General features: G+C 51.7%; 5 protein-coding genes across 5 annotated transcripts; 4 read left to right on the top strand and 1 right to left on the bottom strand.

Annotated features, from left to right (window-relative positions):
- Nucleotides 1–195: 195 nt before the first annotated feature.
- On the top strand, nucleotides 196–2,528 carry PpBr36_08720 (uncharacterized protein; the record flags this gene model as incomplete). The annotated part of the gene is made up of 3 exons (XM_029895847.1): nucleotides 196–568; nucleotides 647–2,397; nucleotides 2,469–2,528. The coding sequence occupies 3 exons, from the start codon at nucleotides 196–198 to the stop codon at nucleotides 2,526–2,528; spliced, it is 2,184 nt and encodes a 727-aa protein (XP_029746831.1).
- Nucleotides 2,529–5,634: 3,106 nt separating this feature from the next.
- Nucleotides 5,635–8,726, top strand: PpBr36_08719 (uncharacterized protein; the record flags this gene model as incomplete). Its single annotated transcript, XM_029895846.1, has 8 exons — nucleotides 5,635–5,764; nucleotides 5,881–6,066; nucleotides 6,141–6,190; nucleotides 6,327–6,493; nucleotides 6,561–6,594; nucleotides 7,236–7,790; nucleotides 7,861–8,012; nucleotides 8,090–8,726. The coding sequence occupies 8 exons, from the start codon at nucleotides 5,635–5,637 to the stop codon at nucleotides 8,724–8,726; spliced, it is 1,911 nt and encodes a 636-aa protein (XP_029747442.1).
- A 1,142-nt stretch (nucleotides 8,727–9,868) lies between these two features.
- PpBr36_08718 (uncharacterized protein) lies at nucleotides 9,869–10,916 on the bottom strand (the record flags this gene model as incomplete). The annotated part of the gene is made up of 2 exons (XM_029895845.1): nucleotides 9,869–10,775; nucleotides 10,858–10,916. Coding segments are annotated over 2 exons (966 nt in total), but the record flags the coding sequence as incomplete, so codon positions are not given.
- Nucleotides 10,917–11,213: 297 nt separating this feature from the next.
- Nucleotides 11,214–17,288, top strand: PpBr36_08717 (uncharacterized protein; the record flags this gene model as incomplete). The annotated part of the gene is made up of 5 exons (XM_029895844.1): nucleotides 11,214–11,303; nucleotides 11,709–12,717; nucleotides 12,819–13,357; nucleotides 14,100–16,853; nucleotides 16,947–17,288. The coding sequence occupies 5 exons, from the start codon at nucleotides 11,214–11,216 to the stop codon at nucleotides 17,286–17,288; spliced, it is 4,734 nt and encodes a 1,577-aa protein (XP_029747311.1).
- Nucleotides 17,289–20,525: 3,237 nt separating this feature from the next.
- PpBr36_08716 (uncharacterized protein) lies at nucleotides 20,526–23,544 on the top strand (the record flags this gene model as incomplete). Its single annotated transcript, XM_029895843.1, has 2 exons — nucleotides 20,526–20,927; nucleotides 21,007–23,544. 2 exons carry the CDS (start codon nucleotides 20,526–20,528, stop codon nucleotides 23,542–23,544), a joined length of 2,940 nt encoding a protein of 979 aa, XP_029747310.1.
- Nucleotides 23,545–24,718: the final 1,174 nt, after the last annotated feature.

The following is a 24,718-nucleotide window of genomic DNA, read 5'->3' as shown; positions in this document are numbered from 1 at the left end:
GGATGACAAGGCAAGGCAGAGAAAGGTTGGGCTTGAGGAACCTGGACAAAAAATAGCTAAAACCACACTTCTAGGCGCATCTGTAAAGCAATTCTTCGACCGTTGTGAGAGACACACGCGACGCGAACTCATTGTCCAGTTCTACTTCGTCAACACACGGTTATCAGCGTTCTCCACCCTCAATCCTCGCTTGCCATGTCGAACCTCAACTCGTGGGAAGACGACCCTGCGGCCCAGGATGAGAACCTGGCCAGGCAGGCACAACAGCAGATGAACCTTGGGCGTGGAGGCCAGCCGGCTCAACAGGGCGGCTTCAGGGCCGGCGCATCTACTTTCCAGCCAGGTGCCAGCACGTTCCAGCCCGGCGCTCAGTCCTTCCAGCCCGGACAACCCTACGGCGGAGGTTACGCGCCTCAGTACCAGCAGCAACAGCAATACTACGGCGGCCAAGGCTATGGCCAATACGGCCAACAGTACGGTGGACAGCAACATGCGCACGGTCAATATGGCGGCCAGGGTTACGGCGCCGTGTATGGCCAAGGCGGATATGGCCAGCAGGGTTACAACAGTAAGGAGAGACAGACGGTCGTGGCGGCCAGCAACATGAAATAATAAGGACAAGTAATCGCTAACTCCAATTTTCCAGACCAATACTCAAACTACCAGAACCAGCAAGCCCAACAGCAGCAACCACAGCAACAAGCAAAGCCCGCGCCCACGATTGCCAAGCGACCGGCCGATGCCGCTTCAGGTTCTGCGGCTCCGGCTGCGGATCTGAACAAGCCCATTGCCACCAAGGAGGGCGGCACCAAAGTTCTTAGCATCGGAGGTGATGCACCAAAGCCCAAGGCCAAGGTCCTTTCCATTGGGGCTCCCGCCGCTGCCAAAGAGCCCGCAAAGAAGGAAGAAGCTGCCAAGAAGGAAGCCCAAGCCACACCCGAGGCTGGTGCAAAGGCTGCGGCCGCCAAGGCCATCGAGAAGACCGGAGCCGACACCAGCGCGAGCGGGAAAACATCACCATCGCCGTCATCCGGCCGTTCTAGTCCTACACGTGGAGCCAAGGCTGCAGCTGCCCGCGACGCTAGCGCTGTCGAGAAGGAGCAGACTGCCGACGTCGATGACGAGACGCTCAAGGAGGTTTACGGCAAGGAGCATATCAACATCATCTTCATTGGTCACGTCGACGCCGGAAAGTCCACTCTGGGTGGTTCTATTCTGTACGCCACTGGAATGGTTGACCAGAGGACGATGGACAAGTACAAACGCGAAGCCAAGGAACTCGGCCGAGAAACCTGGTATCTCTCCTGGGCATTGGATCTTACCAGCGAGGAGCGCTCCAAGGGCAAGACTGTCGAGGTGGGTCGTGGATTCTTCGAGACGGAGAAGAGGCGATACAGTATCCTTGATGCCCCAGGGCACAAGACCTATGTGCCTCACATGATTGGTGGTGCTTCTCAGGCCGATGTTGGTATCCTCGTCATCAGTTCACGCAAGGGCGAATACGAGACGGGTTTCGAGAAGGGCGGCCAGACCAGGGAGCACGCAATGTTGGCAAAGACCCAAGGTGTCAACAAATTGGTGGTAGTTATCAACAAGATGGACGACCCCACCGTCAACTGGTCACATGAACGTTACAAGGAGTGTACCACCAAGCTGGCTACCTTCTTGAAGGGTACCGGTTATAACCTAAAGACAGACGTCTTCTTCATGCCCATTGCTGCCCAGCAGACCATGGGTATCAAGGACAGGGTTCCCAAGGAGGTTGCTCCTTGGTATGACGGCCCGTCGCTGCTCGAGTACCTGGACAACATGCCGACGTTGGACCGCAAGCTTAACGCGCCGTTCATGATGGCTGTTGCCGGCAAGTACCGAGACATGGGAACCATGATCGAGGGCAAGATTGAGGCAGGAGTGGTCAAGAAGGGAATGAGCTTGGTCATGATGCCCAACAAGCAGCCCATCGATGTCTCCGCCGTCTACGGCGAGACTGAGGACGAGATCCCCATTGCACAGTGCGGTGACCAAGTCCGTTTGAGGCTGCGCGGCATCGAAGAGGAGGAGATCTTGCCGGGTTTCGTTATTTGCTCTCCCAAGAGGCTGGTGCACACTGTCAAGGAATTCGAGGCCCAGATCAAGATCTTGGATCTGAAGAGCATCCTTACTGCTGGATACAACTGTGTGCTGCATGTACACGCCGCCATTGAGGAGGTGACATTCGCCGCACTCCTCCACAAACTGCAGAAGGGCACTGGCCGCAAGAGCAAGTTGCCGCCTTCCCATGCCAAGAAGGGAGACAGCATCATCGCGCGAATGCAAGTCACGGGAGGTGCAGGCGCGGTGTGCGTAGAGAGGTTTGAGGACTACCAGCAGATGGGTCGCTTTACGCTAAGAGACCAGGTAAGCCAAAAGAGACAAATTCTACGAACTAGCCTGCTGTAGTCACTGACACTAACACTCACCTCAACTAGGGTCAAACCATTGCCATTGGCAAGATCACTAAGCTCATCTCCGATGAGACCTCCGCTTAAGTTAGGTTGTATGCCATCGAGTAATAAGCTTGGTGTGGAGAGAGAGAGAGAGAGGACCGCAATCCGTGTGTGGAGGATCATGATAAAGATGTAAATAGACAGGCCCTGAGAGGCCGGCCAACAGGTCCTATCAAAAGGAGTGAACGATAGTCGGCATGGAATTCATCGTTGCATATCATATGCATACAGTGCAACAAGTGAACGTAACCCATATAGAGGTGGTCAGGCTATGATCGACCCGATAAGACATATTTGCATCGCATTCCGACGTATATACGAAACCAATTTGCAAACGAAACACTCTGTGTCGATTCTCAATTCCGTATAACCGACGATTTCGCTACGCCCGGGGTTGGCATCGGCAGGAATCGGAACGGCATACGACACCGGCGACCGGGACACTGCGGGGATGTTCGGTTGTGGCTGATGTCAGAGGGTCAAGGGCATGGTGCGCTTGGTAGCAAGTGTGGGGGGAGGGGTCGGTAGAAACTTTGGAGGGGTTGAGCAGGGGTACCGAAGGATTATCGCCTGGGGGAGGGGAAGAAAGGGGGGGTGGAGGTGTGGTAAAATAAAGAAGAGCGAGCAGTCAGTCACATGTAAACAAAAATTTGGAGAATATCCTGAACCTTTTCGACACGCACAAAACGGTAAAACTGCAGGCGAAAGAGCAACACAGCCTTTTCTGATTTTGCTTCTTTCGCTTCCACTTCGCCTAAATAAAAGACTCTTTGACTCTCGTGACTGCACATTGTTCTTCAATTGACTAGGCCTGAGTGGTTTCACGAATTGTTGAATGAAAGAAGCAGGGCCTAGACGGTTCTTTTTACGAGATGGGAATTCACTCCCTGGGCATCTGGGCATCACATGCATTAAAACCACGCCCATGTTTTAATCGGTTTATTTACTTTCAATCCACACATTCATTCTTCGCACATACGTCAGCATCAAAACAAGGGGGGTCAATCGGAAAAGACCGGAACCGTCCTGGCACCGCCACGTAGGATATTTTTGACGAGAATGTTACCCATTGATTTGGTTGTTTGGTCGTTTTACAATTGAGCCTTGTGGGAGGCCTGCGAGGCCTGCAAGGCCCTGTTTTGCTGCGGGGTAGATCAGGACTGTAGCAGGAAGGATTCAACTTATCATAGCCCAGGACGTCTAAATCTACTACTTACTGGATCTACTGCAACATCAAAATTTGACCTTTGGTCTCCAAACCCAGCACGTACCGCCGTTCCCGTCTCCACGCCTCCGTCTTGCCGTGCCCAGAACAGGCTGCTGATTCGCTGCCTTTTCCCCGTGAAGTTTGACACTTTTTTTTTTCCCTTTGCATTTCGGTCGCTGATACAGGAATATGTGGAAAAGTTCGGAGCATACCGGGTTGACAGCTGGAGCTAAATGGCATGCATGCTGCTTGTTTCTACTGATATATACTTGTGGTACACATGGAAGGGGGTATCTGCACTTGCATGTGGTTTTGGATAATTACAAGGATGTAGCTGCGTATTTAAATAATCATGTAGAGAAAACATATACGGTGCTCGCTCATGTGTAATTGCGGGGATATCTTTCTCTGATGTGCAAACATCATCAGCAAGTGCTTCGTTTTATGTATGGGCTAATTATCAGAAGGTAGGTAATTAGTTCGGTCTTCCCAAATAGGTTCTATAAAGCTCCGTCTGAATTAGATCAGAATGCAGCAGGGGAGAGTGCAGCCAAGGCCGACCCAGGAGAGGTTTGGGCTGCAATGACTCTGTGTGACCCAGAAGCTGCAGGCGGCCCGCCGACATTACATACAGTGCCACTAAAGTACCACTTAAAGACGGGATAGGAGATTGCCAGTGGACTTCTTTTTGCGACGATGTGGTGCATTTCAGCCCAAGGAAAACCTTCTCCAGTCAGGTGAGAGGTCCCAACACCCCCGGCACGCGAGAGGCGGCTGACCCCGTTTTAGTTCTTCAGCCCCCTCGTCCCGGTACCTTCTGTGCGTTCCACCTGCGGCTGTCTTTCTGGCTTGGGCTTCTGGCGGTTCAGGAACTCTGTCGTGTGCCACATCTGCAACTCCTTGCATTTACCAAAAAAAGCTACGTAATATTTATATCCAGGGTCTGGGTGTTTACTGAACTTTGTTAATTTTCCCCCCCTTTTTGCTTTCTTTTCTTGCTACGGCGTAGTAAAGCGTACTTATTGGTGTCGTGTGCCCTCAGAATTGCCGAGCAGCCAATCAAATCTTGGCAGATTGATCTTACGCAAGAATATCTTTTTTTTCCTTCTCCAACCTTGAAACCCGGCAAATCCCTTTCCCAATGATTAATGCTCGTAGGTCAACTTGGAGGCGGTTAGTTGGCAGAAGATGCATCCCGATTGGCAGTTTGAGTGGGGCATAGAGACCTATGCTTGCCTGTGAGCCAAGGCTGGGGGAATCACCCACATTTTTCTTTAGATGACCAGACAAGACCCGTTTTCCACTCTTACCTGTTAAGGCAGTGTCTTGTATCTGTGCGAATATTCACCCTGAACTCGATAAAAAAAAATACAGACAAACACTGGTCGCATGAGGGAGCAAGACCCTTTGGCGAGTTTCGCTGTTGGTCGTACAAGTCGGCCGAGAAATTCTAAACTACTTGTCTCAAAGTACAGGCTGCCCAAGTCGCATATTCAAGGCGTTACTAACCGGCTCAGCAGCTAGCTGAGACGGCAGTAGTTCGATGCATTTTCCAACCCGATGTTTTGCAAGGGTACGAACAATCGCTGTTCCGGTTTCTCTTCGTGGTCCCCAGAGCCCCCCAACAACGGAATGACGGATAAAGGGCTGGCCAGTAACAGAGCGCCCCTTCCCCCGAACTACGTTTCTTTATGGTACCTTGGGGTAACTAGTAGTCTAGTATCAAGGTGCATCTTCCCTGCCACGAGCCTCTTCGTGGATCTATCACGACTCTTAGCTCGAGAAGAGTGGATCTCGGACGAAAGCCTGTCGTACTGAAGTACCTTGACCTTTACTTTCTACACGCCTCCCCTTGACGCAACCCGACATGAGCCAAGCTACCCCCAGGTTTAAACGCTTCCGATACTGACCGAACCCGTCCTGTCTAACAAGTTTATAACTATGAAGGACCCCGTCCATCGAACGGCTTCTCCTTTCTTGAACTCTCTCGTTCAAGCTCCTCGTTCCAGCATTGCATCTTCCTATCATCTGAGAAACGTCGACGCCTACAACAAAGCAACATTTGCAACCAGTACGTCCTACCCGGCACCGATACTCCTGCTCCCTCCTCCGATGATGATACATGTATATCGTCGCCGCTGTGTGGCTAGAACCTGTTGATACTGACAGGATCTGTCTCCCACACAGTGATTCACAACAACGTCAACAAGACCTCGCTGCACCCCAGTGGTGTCCAGTATGCGAACCCTACGTCCCTGACCCGGAAGAACTATAGAGGCAGCCCCCCTCTGCCGCCAGTTCGTCATGTTGGAGGAACTAACAGCGTGCTTTCACCAACTAGGGCACATATCCCCCATGAACACACTGAACTAGGTATGGATTCACAAGTGTTGTTCAAGCAAGGAAAAAAAAAACACTGGATGAAACTAACGTCCCTTAAACAACAGAGGAGGAATTGCACGAGAAGGCACACATCGACTACGACAGGGTCGCTATTGTGAGTTAAATGACCCACCAATTTGTCGTTTTTTTAGCTTCGGCACAAGAACGACGAAACTCTGTTCTTAAGCCGGTTCTCGCCGTGGCGGTCAAAGAGGAACTCGGACTAACAGGTGCACCAACGCCAAAAAAAGATTCCTAACCCGTCGGTTCCGGCACTGTATGAGGATGCATTGGTGTACGAGCCCGGCTCGGCCATATCATCAACGGGTGCCCTCACGGCGTACTCGGGTAACAAGACTGGTCGCTCACCCCTAGACAAGCGAATCGTCAAGGAGCCGACATCAGAAAATGATATCTGGTAAGCAAATGAGCTCTTCACAAGCATACAATCAATCACTTTGCTAACCTAGTATTCTTTCCGACAGGTGGGGACCCGTTAACAAGCCCATGAGCCCTGAGGTAAGCGCCAATTCAGATTAAATTGAAATTACTTTGGTTTTGCATCCCACACTGCATCACCAGACACAGCAATCCTCCCTCTTCTACCATGGAAACGCAGTTCCCTTGCTCCGAGAGGCCAATTCGGCCATGAGGAACACTATCGCATTTGATCAGCAACCCCACTGCACTACAGGACGTCATAACGGGGTTCTGCAGTGGAAAAGCCAAAGGAGAAACTATGGCGAGCTCTGGTTGCGTTTGCTCCGGAGGTGGCCGATTCGTGCAGTTTCACAAGAGCCTCGGGCGTTTGCGTCCCATTGCTCTCTCAAGTGACCTGTGAAATTCAATTGCCCACTCGGGTAGGCTGCGAACAGCCCCCATCTGAAGCCCACACCCCCCCTCTGGCCACAGGTGGCGTCATAATGCGGCAGTCCAAGACTCTTTCTTGCTGCTTTGTTTGTCACTGTGGATCCACAGTACCCGATCCAAATCCTCTCAAAGACATTTTTGCCCAGTCATGCACCCCACGCCGTTACGTACTCCAAGAGCCGAACTTGGACAAGCCACCCCCCGCACAATCACGTGATGCCCCTGACGAATACACCATTATACTCCCCCATGGACGCCTGCTAACGAACGCCGTCGTGGAAATTTAATAGGTCTGGAAGATCAACCGTGAGCGCGCCATCGACTACCTCAACACCAGGAGTCGTATCTACGTTGTCGACGGATATGCTGGATGGGACGAGAAGTACCGGATCCGGGTGCGCGTGGTTTGCGCTCGTGCCTACCATGCCCTCTTCATGCGCAACATGCTCATTCGCCCGCCGCGTGAGGAGCTCGAGCACTTCCAGCCTGACTACACCATTTACAACGCCGGAACCTTCCCCGCCAACAGGTATACCGAGGGCATGACTTCGGGAACCTCAGTCGCCATCAACTTTGCCGAGAAGGAGATGGTCATCCTGGGCACCGAGTACGCTGGCGAGATGAAGAAGGGCATTTTTACCGTTTTGTTCTACGAGATGCCCATCAAGCACAACGTGCTCACGCTGCACTCGTCTGCGAACGAGGGCAAGAACGGAGATGTCACACTCTTCTTTGGCCTCTCGGGAACAGGCAAGACCACGCTCTCGGCTGACCCCAACCGCATGCTTATTGGTGATGATGAGCACTGCTGGAGCGACAGCGGTGTCTTCAACATTGAGGGTGGTGTAAGTTGTGATGGATTCCATCAAAATACCGCCGATCCCCTTCAAAGCTGACCTAGGTGTGCTCTACTAGTGCTACGCAAAGTGCATCGGTCTCTCGGCCGAGAAGGAGCCGGATATCTTTGGCGCCATCCGGTTCGGCTCAGTCCTGGAGAACGTCGTATTTGACCCCAACACCAGGGTTGTCGATTACGATGACAGCACCTTGACTGAGAACACCCGCTGGTATGTGGAGGCTTGGACTAGCAGCGCCTACAAAAAAAGAATCTACCATTTCTTGCAGCGGCTAACATATTTTCTAGTGCTTACCCCATCGAGTACATCTCCAACGCCAAGATCCCCTGCCTCTCCAACAACCACCCCAGCAACATCATCCTCCTCACCTGCGATGCCCGTGGTGTTCTGCCACCGATCTCCAAGCTCAACAGCGCCCAGACCATGTTCCACTTCATCTCGGGTTACACATCCAAGATGGCCGGTACTGAGGATGGTGTCACAGAGCCCCAAGCCACCTTCTCGTCATGCTTTGCGCAGCCATTCCTGGCCCTTCACCCGATGCGCTACGCCAAGATGTTGGCAGACAAGATCGAGCACCACAACGCCAACGCTTGGCTGCTCAACACCGGTTGGGTCGGTGCCGGTGCCGCTCAGGGCGGTAAGCGCTGCCCTCTCAAGTACACCCGCGCCATTCTCGACGCCATCCACTCCGGCGAGCTCGCCAAGCAGGAGTACGAGACATATGAGGTGTTCAACCTTCAGGTGCCCAAGAGCTGTCCTGGCGTGCCTTCGGAGCTGCTCAACCCCAAGGCCGCCTGGACCGCTGGAAACGACAGCTTCGATATCGAGGTCAAGAAGCTCGGTGGCCTGTTCCTTGAGAACTTCAAGAAGTACGAGAGCGAGGCTACTGAGGATGTTGTCAAGGCTGGTCCCGTTGTTTGATTGGCATGATCTCTTCACCTTTCGCTTTTGGCTGTTCCGGCTTTCATCTCGTTGACAAAGGTTGAGATAAGCCCCCCCTTTTTTTTTCTCCTTATCATGTCGTAATTTATGGTTTTGCACGGGATCATTTTCTTCAAGCCTCTTTGGTCATATATTCTGGTTTTTTGTTTACGTCCCTTTTTTTGTTTTGGGTAGTCAGCCTTTACCTCTTGAAAATTAGGTATGACATGGGAATGATTTCTGTTCATCGGTTTATTTTTATTTGGTTTTATTCTTCACGGCGACTCATGGAGATTGGAAGAATAAGGTGCTTGCGTGGGTTGCGTGGGGGTGGATGACGTTTTTATAGTCCCAAGGGAATCACATCCCTGGCTAGGAGAAAGTGGGATGAATTAGACGAAAATAAAAAGATTGAGACTTCATTTGATTGCTTCTGGAATGTCTGAAGTTGGGTGGATTGGTATCCTGGCGCCTATGATTCCTTCTGAAATCCCTCGAGAAAGCTCGCGTTGTGCATGCGATTCTACTCGCCAGGGAATCCTTGAACCTGCCAACCTTGGTAATCTTCGCGTGGGCGGTAGAAACATGTGCAATCGGAATCAGTCGATCTACCAGGCCAAGCTTCTACATCCCCACCTTTTTGTAGCTACAAACCTGTCGGCCTTTGTTGTCTATTCCATTTCAAGCGTCCAACCCTGCTTCAAACCCGGCTATATATTGGACTGTCCTGCTCCTTGTGGATATAGACTGCAACCAATGGTTCTCTTACGGTTTATGAAGTTCATTGAAATTGATGCTTTTTTTCGATATGTAAATCGCTACCATGATCAGGTCCCCCTATGCGCGACTTATTCACCTCTTTGTAGGCGATGCGGCGGGCTTGCAACATTTTTGGACGCATCCCCTCAGTCAGACCCTTACTCGCTAAATTCGAATGTTTTCCAGGCATTGCCCTTCCGTCTCTGGAACTGTGGTTTGCCACCTTGCATTGCTTATGGTGGTCGCAAGGGATCATTCGCCCACACCGTACCTCAAACTGACACAGGTTTTTCACATGCATCGACAAATTCCTCGTTTCCACTCCGGCCGCCCTCGTCGTCATCATCCACAGGGGGAAACAGGTACTCTTTGTCCTTCCCTTTCTAACTGGCTGAGGACTTCTTGGTGCAGATGATCCACTCCAGGTACCCAAATGGCCAAAAGTGCCGCTCGGTGCCGCCCCTGATCTCCCAGTCCTCGGCATTCCCGGCTCCGCAGGACCTTAACAGTGCCTCGACCTCGTCAGGGGTGCGAGTGCGAAGACTCGAGATGTAGCCGTCGAAGGTGACGACGACCGGGATGATGGGCAAGAACCAGGTGAAAACAAAGGCCACCAGGTCGAGATTCATTAGCGCGTAAAACGGCGCAACGACGAAGATGGACAAATACAGGATGTTGAGCATCATGAAGCTCGACAAGGTGCGCTGCTGGAGTTCAAAAATGCCAAAGGCGTCCGACGTCCTGACTGTATCGGCAAGGATCGACTTGGCCAGCGGGTCGTCAAAGTGGTGGAACGCGAGGTTGAAGAGGCGGAAAATCTTGCGAGGTTTGATTGCATGGTCCGACTTCTTCATGGCAGCCATCTCGGCGTAACTCACAATCCCGTCGCCGCCCGAGCTTGACGAGCTTTCCTTGCTACCGCGAAACCGGTCCAGCAGGAAGTCAGGCGCGGCCGTGGCGTCAACGGGCTTGGAGACGTAGCTGATATTGGGTGAGCGCGCAGCATCTCGCTCCCAGCTCTTGACGTGCGGGTAAAGGTCCGTCATGATGAAAGGGATGCCGGCCTTGCTGGGATCCCTGTTGGCATTTACATACTTCTCGATGGCGGGCGTCGGGCCGCCAGCTCCCGCGCAGAAGTCGATGAAGCCATAATCATCAATTGAGTCAAGCTGCTCTCTCAAGAGGCGGGCCACGCGCTCTGCAGGCGAGCTTGATTGCAAAATTGGGATACTTGCCTCCCACGTGAGCCGAAGAACGGTTTGGACACGTTGCCGGAGGAAAGAAGGGAACCTGGATATGTTTGTGGGATATAGTTAGGGACACTAATCGCCATTAGAACCGGGAGGGTTTCTGCAAAACTATCTCTGCATACCAGGGCTGATCGTCAATCTCAAAGGCGTGTATGCGCGGGAAAGATTTCGACATTGCGATCTATATGTGGGTTAACAATTTGTAGTAGTGCTGGTACTTCTGCTTGGTATTTTGTATGTATGTATGTGTGTGTATTGTATTTGAATGTATTAGAAGACCGCGTAGTGGTAAAAGGTAACGGAATCTTTGATCAATTTATGATCAGAGATGGAAATGTACTGCTGGATGAGTGTCATGATGAACGCAACCAACACATACGAATGAACACCAAGGCCCACTTCCTGCACAAGCTGCCCTTGTAAAAAAAAAAAGTGGTGACGCAGCTTCCGTACCTGGCAAGCGCACTAAAATTTCAGCATGCACATCCTAGTCGCAGTATCCATAGAAGAGGCTTATTTGACGTGGAACGCTCGGTTGTGGCTAGAACCGGTACATGTTCGAGTACCGGTGGGTCGGCATCAAGACTCGTTGGTTAACCTGTCTCTTTTAGAGGGATACAATTGGTCTGGTTGTGTTATGTGGCGCCCAAGATACAAGAGTGCCAACCATGACCACGTACGATACGCCGTACCCTTGTTGATCCAGGATGTGCCGTATTACCCGCCTATAATAATAAGTACTAATTACCATGCTAAATCCCAATGGCATCTGGCGATTCGTACCTTACTCTGTCTGTACCACACTATAATAAGGGCCTTACAGTACTTTCGACTTGTAGCTTCCAATTTTGCCCTCGAAGCTTAAGTGCAACCTCCCGACAATTGTCCCATCCCAAACGGGACATGACGACAAGCTACTTTACGTGCATTCATTTCCGTTTCCCGATTGTCATTTTTGCGATGAGATGGAAAGTCTCCAACCCTGTACAGAGCCTTGAAACCTAAAAGCAAGCGCTTGGTCTGCGCGCAACAACCGCCTCGAACTATGACGCTTCTCGACTTTAGTTCGTGGACGCCTGCAATCCTGGTCCCGGTAGCATTGCTTGTTCTGTACACTTTTCTCGCAGCACCTCGACTAAAGCGGAATGGCATCCCGCTTAAGAAGCCGCGAGATTCGCTCCCATTTGTCGGAAATGGCATCGTTTTTCTGCAGCCCCGGCAGAAGCTATTCGCGTGGTTCCACCAGCGCGAGAGGGAATTTGGCCTGGAGACGTACCAGATCACGGTCCCGACGCTGCCTCCCGGTGTCGTCATCAATGATCCAAGGTGCCTGGAGTATGTCTTCAAGAACGAGGCACTTTTCAACAAGGGCGCCTTCTTCAAGGAGCGGTCTGACGACCTGTTTGGGCATGGCATCATCAATGTTGATGGCGAACCGTGGAGGGCTCAGCGCAAAGCTGGTCTGAACTTTTTGAGCACGAGCAATCTGCGGGTGTTAACTGATGTGGCGCTGCCTCGTTATCTGAACGAAAACATCAGATGGCTGGAAAACAAGGCGGACGGACAGACCGTGGTGGATCTCCAGGAAGTTTTTCATGGGATTACTTCTCAGTTGATGGGGAAGATGGCGTATAACATGGAAATGCACGCTGGTGACGATTTCAGCGTTGCATTTGACTATGCATCGGGGGCCACGGCCGAACGCTTCCAGAACCCTCTTTGGTTCGTTACAGAACTTTTCACAGGCTCAAAGTTACGGCGTTCTATTGCTATAGTAAAAGAACATGGCCGAAAGATAGTTGCCAATGCAACATGTCATCGCACAGCTGCTGAGAAACTTTCGGAAACTTTGCCCAAGGCCAACGCAGACTCGGAACATGATGGTTTAGAGGAGATATCGGGGAGCTTGATACAGTCTCTTCTTGACTGCATAGGGGATGAGAAACTGGTTGCTGATGCTGCTCTTAATTATTTGTCTGCTGGTAAGATGTCTTTTTCCGTCTTCTGCAAGGCAACCTTCTCCATTTGACAGCAATTCGAGCATCAACAACGAACGGCCTGGATAGTTCTAACAAGTTAACAGGACGAGACACTGTCGCCCAAGCCTTGACTTGGACATCATATCTTCTCATGCAACATCCTGAGGTTATTGATCGTATACGTGCTGAAACAGCAGAACTCACTAGCCCAATGGATGATTCCGCAGGCCACAACACCACTCTGCTCAAGCCATCTTCAGCGCCTTATACAATGGCAGTATTCTACGAAACGATGCGCTTCTACCCACCGATACCATTCGAGATTAAGCAGTGCGTCCGGGAAACGACACTTCCGGACGGTACCTTTCTGCCGGCCTCGTCAGTCGTCGTTTGGTGTCCTTGGGCCATGAATAGGTCTAAAGCAATCTGGGGCCCGGACGTCGACGAGTTCCGGCCAGAGAGATGGCTATCTGCTGACGGTAAATCTCTTGCCGCCAGAAGCGCGGCCGAGTATCCCGTTTTCAACGGCGGGGCTCGAATGTGTTTGGGTAAGAAGATGGCAGACGTCATTGCGGTGCAAGTCCTGCCTGCAATTGTCACGAACTTTGACTTCAGGCCTGCTTATGACGAGCGGCAGGAAAGGGTGAGCAAGAGCTCATTGACATTGCCAATGCAAGGTGGATTGCCGGTGTTTGTGAGGAAGCGGAACGTTGCTAGGTAATTCTCAGATGGATCAAGTCGTGGGCCAAATCCTGGCATCACTAGATTTTGAGTTCTTTGGTGCCGAAAACTTACTACGTAGTAGTCCTGGTCATAATGCTACACTATCTGAAGATCGGGAAATTCTTGATCGGTAACCGTAAACAAGCACTTGGGCAGATTTCAGGAACTGGGTTGGTCACGATCAAGGGTACACGTGATCTAATTCCCCACCCCCACTTCAACTCCAAAAAGAGGGGCCTGCTGCCTAACGGTTGCTAGGTGCAACATTTCGTATGTTGACAAACGGGTGAATGGCGACCAACAAGAACAGAATGGTACTACTGGTAATCAGACAGTTTTCCCGGACCATTTGTGTTTCGCCACTCCAAAGATTCATTTCTTTTTCAGCAACAAATCTGATAGGTAACAGTAGAACTACTGTTCTCGTCACAGTATCAAGAGTCGACTTATTATTCGCTACATGAGGTATGCGCGTTAATTCCGAATAAGTCTCCCTTCGCAGCCTGTGCAATACGTGCAGTGGGGAAAAGGACCCTGTTAACGCCACCAACACTTGTGCAAGAAAACCAGGCACAGACTTTGCATTCAGACCTGTGAACAGCATTGCTTAAGATCCGGAAATACTATTCTGCAAATCACGCAGCAAACAACGAGCTTCGAAGCGAGACCTCGAGCACCCTTTAATAGACCTGATAGCACCGAGCATTCACCGCCCGTCGTCAATTGACCGCACGCCTCGCCGCCGCACGCTTGTGGTCATGGTGCGCTCTCGCAGCGCGTCCTTCTCGGACGATGACCTACAGTTCGTCAGTTCTCAAATGCTCTCTGAGGCAGCAAAATCCCAGCCAAAGTCTCCGCTGCAGCCATCTCATGGAAGCCGGGATGCGATCGATATTACGGGTAGCCCTGCACCCGAGTTTGGCAGGCCAACAAATATGAACTCGAAACCACAACCAAAAGCATTTTCTTCACTCTACAAAAAGGAAAAGAAGCAGCCAAATGTTTTCCTTCAGCCTCGGAATCGCCCTGAACATCACCGCGGCACCAAGGTGTCAGGGCCAAGCGCCCTCAAATATAACGACATCAAAGCGCCTCCTCTTCCGTTATACAATTCCCTCCCTGCGCAGCGCGACAGCAAAACAGCTGGCTCATCGGCATACACTCAATCAGCAGCATTCGATGACAATGTTTTCTACACAGACCCAAAGAAGGCGAATGACGATCTCAAGGCGTTGCTAGAGGGAGGCATGGATGAAGAGGAACAGGACGAAAACAGCGGACAGGGAATTGAAGCAGAGGAAAAGGTTGACGACGGTTCTCTTGAAGGCATTACAGTCAAGCTACTGCCGCATCAACAAGAAGGAGTGGAATGGATGAAGGGCCGCGAACTGGGACCTGTCAAGCGAGGTAAGGTACCCAAAGGAGGCATCTTGGCGGACGACATGGGTCTGGGAAAAACACTTCAGTCAATATCGCTCATCGTCAGCAGTCCAAAGCCCAACAAGGATGAAAAGGGATGGAAGAAACACTACGAGGGAATCGGCAAGGGGACCCTAGTGGTTGCACCTTTGGCTCTTATTCGACAATGGGAGGCTGAGATTGCCGAAAAAGTCTTGCCGTCTCACAAGCTCAACGTCTGTGTCCATCATGGCCCCAGCCGGACGAAGAGGTACACAGATCTGCAAAAGTACGACGTGGTCATCACGACATACCAGATTCTTGTTTCAGAACATGGCCATTCGACTGATGCTGTCGGTGCTGGGTGCTTCGGCATCCACTGGTTCCGTGTCATTCTTGATGAAGCACATAGCATCAAGAACCGCAACGCGAAAGCCACGAAGGCATGTTGTGCTCTGCGCTCAGAGTTCAGGTGGTGTCTTACCGGTACTCCGATGCAGAACAACCTCGACGAGCTCCAGAGTTTAGTCTCGTTCTTGCGCATTGCCCCTTACGATGATCTTAAACACTGGCGTGAGTACATCGACCAACCCATGAAGAACGGCAAAGGCCATCTAGCCATTCGTCGACTTCATAGCCTGCTGCGTTGCTTCATGAAGCGTCGCACCAAGGATGTCCTTAAAGAGGAGGGCGCTTTGAACCCGGGTGGCAAGAAAGCACTTGAGGCGGCTGCGAAGAAGGGCGATGGACAAATGCCCCCTGCCCCTGCCTTCAAGGTAACAGAGCGGAAGGTTGTCACTGTTACCGCTGAGTTCTCGCCGGCAGAGCGCAAGTTCTACAACAGACTTGAGGATCGCGCGGATGAGAGTCTGCAGAGGATGATGAAGGGCAAGGTCAACTACGCCAACGCTCTGGTACTGCTACTACGTCTTCGCCAGGCATGTAACCACCCGAGGCTGGTCGGCATCAAGATGGAGAAGGAAAAGGATGCACTATCAATGGACACGGCCCAGCCGATGAAATCAGCGACCGATGCCGACGTTGATGCCCTTGCTGACATGTTCGGCGGCATGGGTGTTGAGTCTAAGCAATGCGACGTCTGCATGAGCAATCTCTCGAAAGATGAAGTCAGCGCTGGGAAAGTGGTTTGTGAGGCTTGTGATAAGGACCGGGCCGCATTCAACAACGAAGGGCAGGACCGTAGGCGGTCCAAGAAGGTCAAGAAGAAGATTGTCAAGGAAGAGGTCAAGGTCGAAGTCAAGTCGCGCAAAGCGAGGCACCGACCCGCTGTGCTAGATAGCGACGATGAAGAAGACGATGGCAGCTGGATAGTCGGTGAGAATCAAAGGGGATCGCTCCGTCTCGGTAAAGCGGGCGGTGAGGAAGACGAGAATTGTGAGGGTGGTGGTGAATGGCTCAACACGGAGGACTCGATCCATCATTCCGAGGATGAAGATGGGAGTCGCCTTGACAGTTTCATTGTCGATGACGAGAAGGACGACCGCTCAAAGACGCGAGAGCCCGACTCGGAGGAAGATTCTAGCCTTGTGTCAGTCTCTAAGCTCGCCAGCAAGCAGGGCAGCCAACAAGCGGATTCCGACTCCGACTCTGGCTCTGGTTCAGAAACCGATTCTGATGTAGATTCTGGCGTTGACGAGTCCGAGTACGATTCCGCCGATGATGCCTTCGCTCACGAGGAAAATGGCCGTGTTGTCCCATCAGCCAAAATACGACAGCTGCTGGAGATTCTACACAAAGAGGTCCACGAGCACAAGTTTATTGTGTTCTCGCAGTTTACATCTATGTTGGATCTGGTTGCGCCCTTCTTTGACCGAGAGGGTTTCAAGTACACACGATACGAAGGCAGCATGAAGAATGACTTGCGTGAGGAAAGTCTTCACTCCCTCCGCAACGATCCAAAGACACGCATTTTACTGTGTAGTCTGAAGTGCGGCTCCCTAGGTCTGAACTTAACGGCAGCTACCAGGGTAGTCATTTTGGAACCATTCTGGAATCCGGTTCGTTATATTTCTCCTTATTTTCCGCATTTTATGGTCTTTTATGATTATTCGTTGAAAAATTAACTGACACCAAGGCTGCCCAATACACAGTTTGTCGAGGAACAGGCAATTGACAGAGTTCACCGTCTCACGCAGACGGTTGATGTCATTGTGTACAAGCTGACCGTCGGCAAGTCGGTCGAGGAGCGGATTCTGGAACTGCAAAACAAGAAACGCCTGCTCGCCGAACAGGCAATCGAGGGTGGCATGAAGAAGAAGGATGCCCTCAAGCTCGGTCTGCAGGAGATGTTGGCGCTATTCACCAGAGACAGGAGTAGCGATATTGGCTCGGTAGTTGATGCAGGCGGTCGGGAATCAATCGGATCATCGAATGGTGCGAGGAGGAAGCCGGTGCGACCTCCTGTGCCTTCAGTTTTTGATAGGCGTTGGTGATGGACTGATATATACTGTTATGAACAACACGCAGGATGAGTATGATGGGACCAATATTGGGTGTTTGGGAAGGATTTGATGCAGGTATATATTTCGCCGATTCTGTTCCTAGGATAAATATGTTCAAGGCCATGATTCCTGAGCCTAGTCTAGACACTGGCGATGCCGAAGCAACAAGAAGCCTTGTGCTGGCTGCCATCACTGAATGATATTCATGTTTTGAATGCACAGACTAGACATTAAAAGTGACAGGGTACTCCGCAAAATCTTGCCTGATCAGCCCCCTTGAGTTTCCGCCGCAAAACTGATTAAGCGGAGCTGGCGGGGCCGGGTCAAGCGGATGCAACGGTGTACCGCAGTTGTTGGATAGATGTGTGGAGAGAGATATGCAGAGGTCAAGCAAGACATTCGGTAGCACGCCGCCGCAGGAAGCGGGTAACCGACCGGAGAAGAGCAGTTTACATCGGTCGGTTGTTGAACTTTTTTTTCTTCTTTCTTTTTGACTCCTAGTAAAAAAGTAATGTCAACTTAGCCTAGTTTGTCTGGTCTAGAGTGAGGTTGCTGCAGCATGCCATCTCGTCAGAATCTTGGCAAATTGAACATGAGTCAATTAGTCGACAGTACCACATTTTGTGGCAGTGATTGGCATTGCAAGTACCGGACACTGGGGCTAGGAACGATACGTTCAAGACTAAGGTTCACCTGGCGAGGAATTAGTGGTCAGCGTGATTGAGTGACGCCATAACTACTTCGCCGGTGTCGGGAGGTTACAAGCAATATCTTTGTCTTGAATTAACGGGGACCACCGAATAATAAAACAAAAAACCAATCGCCCAAGTCACGACACTCAAAATAGCTTCCAGAAGACCACTGGCGTCTGATCTTGCTTTTCTTGAACAAGAGGGAAAAAAAGACGGAGATTTTTATTTTTATTTTTATTTTTTTATTTTTTTTTTTTTCTTCAGAAGCTTGCAATGTAGAATGGTAGCGACCATTGCTTTGTACCCTAAGGTACCCTATGGAGATGTACTGAAGAGACTTTGGTTCGTTCCAAAAGCGGGCAGGTGATAGGGGAACGGACCCCGTGGCCTGACAGCCGATCTCGGTAGGTAGTAAGATAACTTGCACTCGATTAGGCTGAGTCAGCGAATGATGGTTCCTGATAAGAGGCGCTGCAGACGCGTCTACCGGTAGTCTGCTTGGTTTGAAGGCTTATTTTGGATGTACTTTTTTCCTGGTATTGAGCCGATGAGAGGGAAACAGAGGAAATATGTTTTCCTGCCTCCTGGAGTGCTTCTGCTTTTGCCTACTGTATGTAGTTCTTGTCCTAGATTAAGGTCTAATCTACTGCAGTCTAATCTATTATGGTATGCAGCAGTATAGGTGATTCCAATAACGGTACCTTACTGAACAGATGCGAAGGAAAATACTGTAAGAGGGCGGCAGAGAATCCAGTCATCATGGCTATGGAACTTGCCATTATGACTGGCAGGTTTGCTGTGGGGGCCCATGACCACGAGCTTGGGGGAACCTTGATAGGCTTATCGCGAACAGTGTCACTTGGGCAGATCGTGGTACGCTCCATGCGTGATGCTCAGCTGCTTTGGGTCTTGCAGGAGGTGGGTAGTAGGTCACTGAAACAATTTCCATTGTCAGCCAAAAAAGCTCTACCGACGACTTTCTTTTCGTCAAGTTGCCCTGGCAGCAGCATTCTGGGGTATGGAGAGGTCAGTAGACTAGCCCGGTTACTTCGTAGGTTTGTGACGCTACTGCTGTAGAGTCCGGATCGGAGTATTTTCGACGGTTATTTGCTGTCTGGGGGAACGCACTGTCAGATAACGTAGAGCACATAGGTAGGCAGCTGCGGATTATGTACTGTATACACTCACTCAAGTGTACTCCACCAGTTCTTGTTCGTCAGTACATAAAAATGTAGATGTAGATAAACCTGGCTTGATTAAACAATTTTACTCCCGGATCAGAAGAAAAAGAATTGCAAGCGGCTGTAGGACTTCTTTGACTGCCATCTTTTCTCTCTTGTTTACCAGCGAATTATTTTGCTCAATTGTTCTGCCCGTTGTCATACAGAACCAGCAGTTCAGGGCTGTACCTCTGTCCACTGTGGGACCACTCATGCTTGACGCCAATTGGCGAACGGGTCTGCAGTGTACCGTCCCGCCCCAATGACTCTAACTGTGGGTCAAGAGCTTCCGTCCGTGATCCCTGGCATCACTGCATTTGGGGCGTGCACCTGTTACCGCTGTTGCTGCTGTTGCTAGCGCGCCCGCCGCCCTCCGCACCTCCGTCCACTTTTGCTGGTTGAGAAGCCTAGAAGCAACGTTTAGCGCCTCTCTTTTCTCCACCCCAGTATTCTTATCACCCGCCATTGTCGTTGGCTTTTCTTCTTCTTTTCTTTCATTTCTGTAGCTCTGGAGCTCTGGGAGACTGGTTTTTCAAAACAAAATTCTGGTCTGTCTTGAGTGCTTCCCCTGGAGGGTATTTACGGTAGGCTAGAACTAAAGCCTGTACACGCCCGCCTGTCCAACCGAGGTCGTCGCCAGCTACGATAACCTTGCCTAGGTCCTATCTAGCCGGCCTGCGCCAACGCCCAGACAGAGCAAACCACCCCGGAACCCAGTCACGGCCTCATGCAACGCTTGACAGGCAAGCAACAGAACAACAACTAGGCAACCCACAACTGGCCGCCCTCCCAGTCCTGCATCCGTCCAACCAGTCAGGCACCGCCATCTGAAGTTTGCGAGTTCCCTATTTACCTGCCTTGGGTACCTACCTATTTATCTACCTACCTACCTGCATACAAGACAATACCGATTCGTCCACACGAGCCGAATCTTAGCTCCCTCCGCCGACCTCGCTGGTTCACCTACTGACCAGCTTCTCATTTGGCCCGCCTTACGTACCGTTCACGTCAGGGGCTCTTACATTGTCTCTTGCGCCAACTCGCATATGAAATAACAAACACTATCGAGAGCACACAAACATGGAGACGCAGGGTCTGGGTCGAAAGGAAGCCCTTCCCACCTAACCAATCTCTTCCACCGGTCTCCATCCTTCGTTTCGTATCGCTTGGGTCTGCGTTGGACACCTTCGAGACGTTCTCGCTGCTTTCGACCGACGCCTGCGTCGCCTTTGCATCTCATTTTCACGTATATACTCACTCCCTGACGAACACTCACGACACTTAATCCCGTTTCAACTCAAATACGCTCCAACGCGATGCATCAACAGTCCCGCTATCCTCCGAGGTCCTCCTCACCCGCAAACTCTCCACAGACAAACCCAACCAGGACGAACAACTCTAGGGACGCTTCAGGGACAAGCTCTCGGTCCCGAGCCAGCTCAAGTGCAACCGGTCCCGATATCTCTGGCGTCGAGATGGGCGACTCGGCGTCTGGCCCCAGTCGGGACTCAGTCAAGAAACTGGACCAAATAGTTCAGGTGCGCAATATCAAGCCTATACTTTCGACCTGTGTGGTCATTGCACAATATAAACTTACACGAATTGTTTGCCAGAATTTCTATAACAAAGCCGCCGTCCTAATCATCCAGGCCAGACTCAACACTACTCCAATAATTGCAGCCGCTTCAGGCAGAGGCACAAGCAAGACGAACAAATGGGTGAGCTCGTCTTACTTGTCCCATCAGCTTCGCCATTATGTACAGTCTATATTCGACTAACACTCCTTCGCGTTGGTAGTTTCAAATAGAGACAGATGAGATGGATGACTTCAGGGAGGATCTGAGGATATGGAGGACCTGCGGCAGCTTTGAAAACAAGCCGCCGCCCATGATCATCGAGACTTATCTAGACGCATCATGTCTGTCCCCTACACAAAGCTTGGTTGTCGTCGGTGAGAACGGTAAGATGTATGACGTCCTGGAAGCCCTCAATTCCAGTGACTCCTCCAGCGACGTCAGCTCTTCCAGTAGGTCTCGCAAACGAAACACTGAGGTCGTCCTTGAAAGATGGAAGATCGAACTGAAGTACAGTCAGAACCCTGACGACATCCCCGACTTTGGCCCCGTGCTGCCCACAATATATAAGAGGGCCATAGTCTTCTTCAGGTCACTGTTTAGCATGTTGAGATTGGTGGCCACATGGAAGGTCCTGCAAAAGCAGCCGTCTACGGCGAGAGGCGGCCATTCGGCTTTGCAACTGCACTGCCGCTTCGTCTTCAAAGAGCCAGATACTGCCGGTGTCGACCTGCTACGACAGCCCCTGAGTCCACAGCACGATGGGCGGGATGCTGTGACCGACTACGTTTTTGGTGATCTTGAGGTCCCAGTCGGGAGGTTTTACGCCTCGGTCACATCCCGGAACGAGCGCAATTTTCGCGTCGACGACACTGATGTCACAGCAGGTTCTCGTTTCATGGCACACGATGACAACTTGTTCCAGCCCACACTGCCGCAGAGGCATTCCGGTCGCAGAGACTCCTTTACGGAAACAGGTATTGCGATTCCACGTCGACATGGGAAGCAGGCGGAGCAGCCAGAGCAGCAAACATATGGAAGTTTATCGACCTTCCATGGGGCAGGTGCTTTGGGCACCAGCCCTTTGTCCGCCCTCAAGGCAGTCCGGCCTGCCGGCTCTGATACTGATTCGCCCGCCAGTTCAGCGCCTGCGAGCGTTGGACCGGACCCTCCACACTCACTACCGATTGCCGGCCAGTCCTCGCTGAGTCGGCCTTCCATAAGAGGGACGGACGGCATAGTACGACGCACCTCGGTGTCGTTTCAGCCGTTCAAAGCAGGCTCGCTCTCCGGTTCACCGAGGCTTCAGGACCTCGACTTACCCGCCTCGCCTAGTTCCTTGGCAAGACAGTCGGCCGCACTTCATGCTGCGAGACAGCGCAACTCACTGACGTCAGGCATGGCGGCCTCACTTCGAGGTGGGCCGCCGGTAGATATTGCAGGCAGTGCATCGCCGAAGCCCACCAGCCGATACAGCAGCAGCTTCACCCATCGAAGAGGCAAACCTTCATATAGCGGCGCAAACAGGGCCGACGATGACCAAGGCAGCAGCGGAAAGCAGAGCCTGTCGTCGTCGGTTCAGCCCGGCTCGGGGTTTTTGGCCGAGGCCACAGGAACGAGCTCGGGATCGGTTCAGACAGACGACGAGAACATTTCGGAGTTTTTGAAGATTTTAGACAGCAAAAGGACGCTCCAGAGCTTTGAGCCGACGTCGAAGACGACTGAGGCGGCCACTAAGAGGACGGTGGCCCAGCTATCCAAGTTCCACATGATGAGGGAGAGCAACAACGCTTTGACAGAGTCCATGACTTCGTCAATTAATCTTCAGCCATCCCCAAGCGCGTCTAATCGTCAATTGTCAGGTGTGCCCTTGCTGGGGCCTTCGTCCATGTCGCCATCCTCATCGCCCAAGCCATTATCACCCCACACGCCCCATACACCAGCTGTTCCGTCCAGACTGAGCGAAGCCGCTATTATCGAGCATCACACTCAGGCTCAGGAAATAGCGGACAGGGCAGCGGCAGAAGACGATCATGACTTGGGTGTGGAAGCTTCAACAGCCAGGCGAGAGGGCACAACGGCAATCGATATTCCTCTATCTCCCCGCGTGCTGCAGACAGCAAATCGTCGATCCAGTTCTGTTGCACACCAGCACCGAGCTTTGCTCGACAACGAAGAGCCCGTACCTGACTTGCCCTTTGCTGGTAACCGGAGCATCAGTCTTGGCGCCGACGGCCGAGAGCCTACGAGGCTGACGGGCCTCGGGCTTTCCAGGGGCTCAAGGAGCTCCGGCAATAGCGCATCTCTCCGATCAGCAGACGTTAGACCTGTGGGTGCGCCACGCTCGTCGTCCATGTCAACAGACCCAGACGAAAAGAACCCTTCTCCAGCATTGATCTCGGGCGGGGCGTCTTCAGGGTCGTCATGGAAGCCTAGGTTCACTGGCAGTCTGGGCAGGGGACAGCAGCAGCAACCGCAACAGCAGCGCCTCACTCCTCCGCATTCATCGCGGGGGAGCTTTTCGGGATCCAACGCGGGCGGGCGGTATGGCGGTAGTGGCTCGCGGGGTGCAGGCGATAGTGCCGAGGCGGACGACGAGCCATTCATGTTCACCATGTCGGAGATTGAACGGCATGGCCAGGGGCGGACTAGTCTGGACGAGGCCCGGTCAGGCGGTGAAGGAAGCAGTGCCATCGAGTCTGGGGAGAAGATCCGAGGTGGTCGTTATGAAGCTCGTGGAATCACAAGGCGAGGCTGGTGATGTACAATGCTGCTTTATTGCAAGATGGTCTTGGCAGAAGTTTCTGCAAGACAAAATCTTACTCCTGGGTCGTACAGCACCAGGACAGACCCTGGGTAGCCTGCGAGAACTTTTGCCACTGGGCCGTTGCTTGCTGCTCTCTTGCGTGTATTAGCCATGGTGTTTGGGTGGCCGATTGTTTTTCATGATTGTTTAATGGCCTGATGCTCTTGGGGCTTGACCATTGGTACTTTGTCTGAGGCAACGGCATAGTGTCTACTCTGAGTGATGAGGGACTGCGAATGGAGCAAGAGATAATATGGCCCTGTGCTCGAGAAGCTGGTGCCACTGTGATGAGAGTTTGTTAAAGACACAAGGCCGGGACATATATCGCTCCTGTAGACGACATCTAGACTGCGAAATCTGCGGAAGTGGGCAAAGACCCAAAAAATTGACCTTCACTCAATTATTCGAGCCTCGGCTGTGTATGGAGACATTCCATCCCGTCCTATCTTTACGGGGTTGTGCTGATGTGATGAAAGTTTTGGCATCTATTTCTGTCAAGCGGTTATCCATCCAGCTGACAGTTTTGGTTTAAGATGAAAAAAGGACCCGAGGCAAGTACTAAAGTAAAAGTATGTCCAGGATACAAGATGACACACGGAGTAAGTAGATTCAAGCTTGGGTTGAGGCAAGGAGCAGTTTCCATCTTGGTATCTATTTCATCATTCGAAGACATACCCGAGGTGGATTATATTATGTTTGTATATCTAGTCTAGTCTGGACTGAGAGACAAGAAATGATCTAACCACATCAATTTCTGAAGCACGGTTAGTAGGCTCGAAGCTAGCTGGAGCTCACGAAATCTATTTACCAGCTGAAAACCTGTTAAGACCATATCGCATGTGTTGCGAGGACCGTGACGCGTTCTCAGGGTCATGGTGGGGTTCGGGTGTGGCGCAGATGACATTGAGGCGTTCGAGGTTGTGCCAACCCCTGCTCGAATTGCAAGACTGATGACGCCGCCAGCTACGGCTTGGCGCTGGGCCTCATGGGGGGAGGAGCAATTACCAGGCCGGGGAAAGTCATGTCCACATCGTTAGAACCAGACCGAAACCAACAACTTTTTCCTGTCCGAATCCCACCGAGTTCAACGGGTTGTAATCTCGAGGCGCATCTTTTTGCTCATTCACAA

Source organism: Pyricularia pennisetigena, chromosome 5 (assembly GCF_004337985.1).
Source record: "Pyricularia pennisetigena strain Br36 chromosome 5, whole genome shotgun sequence".
Classification (NCBI taxonomy): domain Eukaryota; kingdom Fungi; phylum Ascomycota; class Sordariomycetes; order Magnaporthales; family Pyriculariaceae; genus Pyricularia; species Pyricularia pennisetigena.
This window is presented reverse-complemented; position numbering and strand designations above follow the sequence as displayed.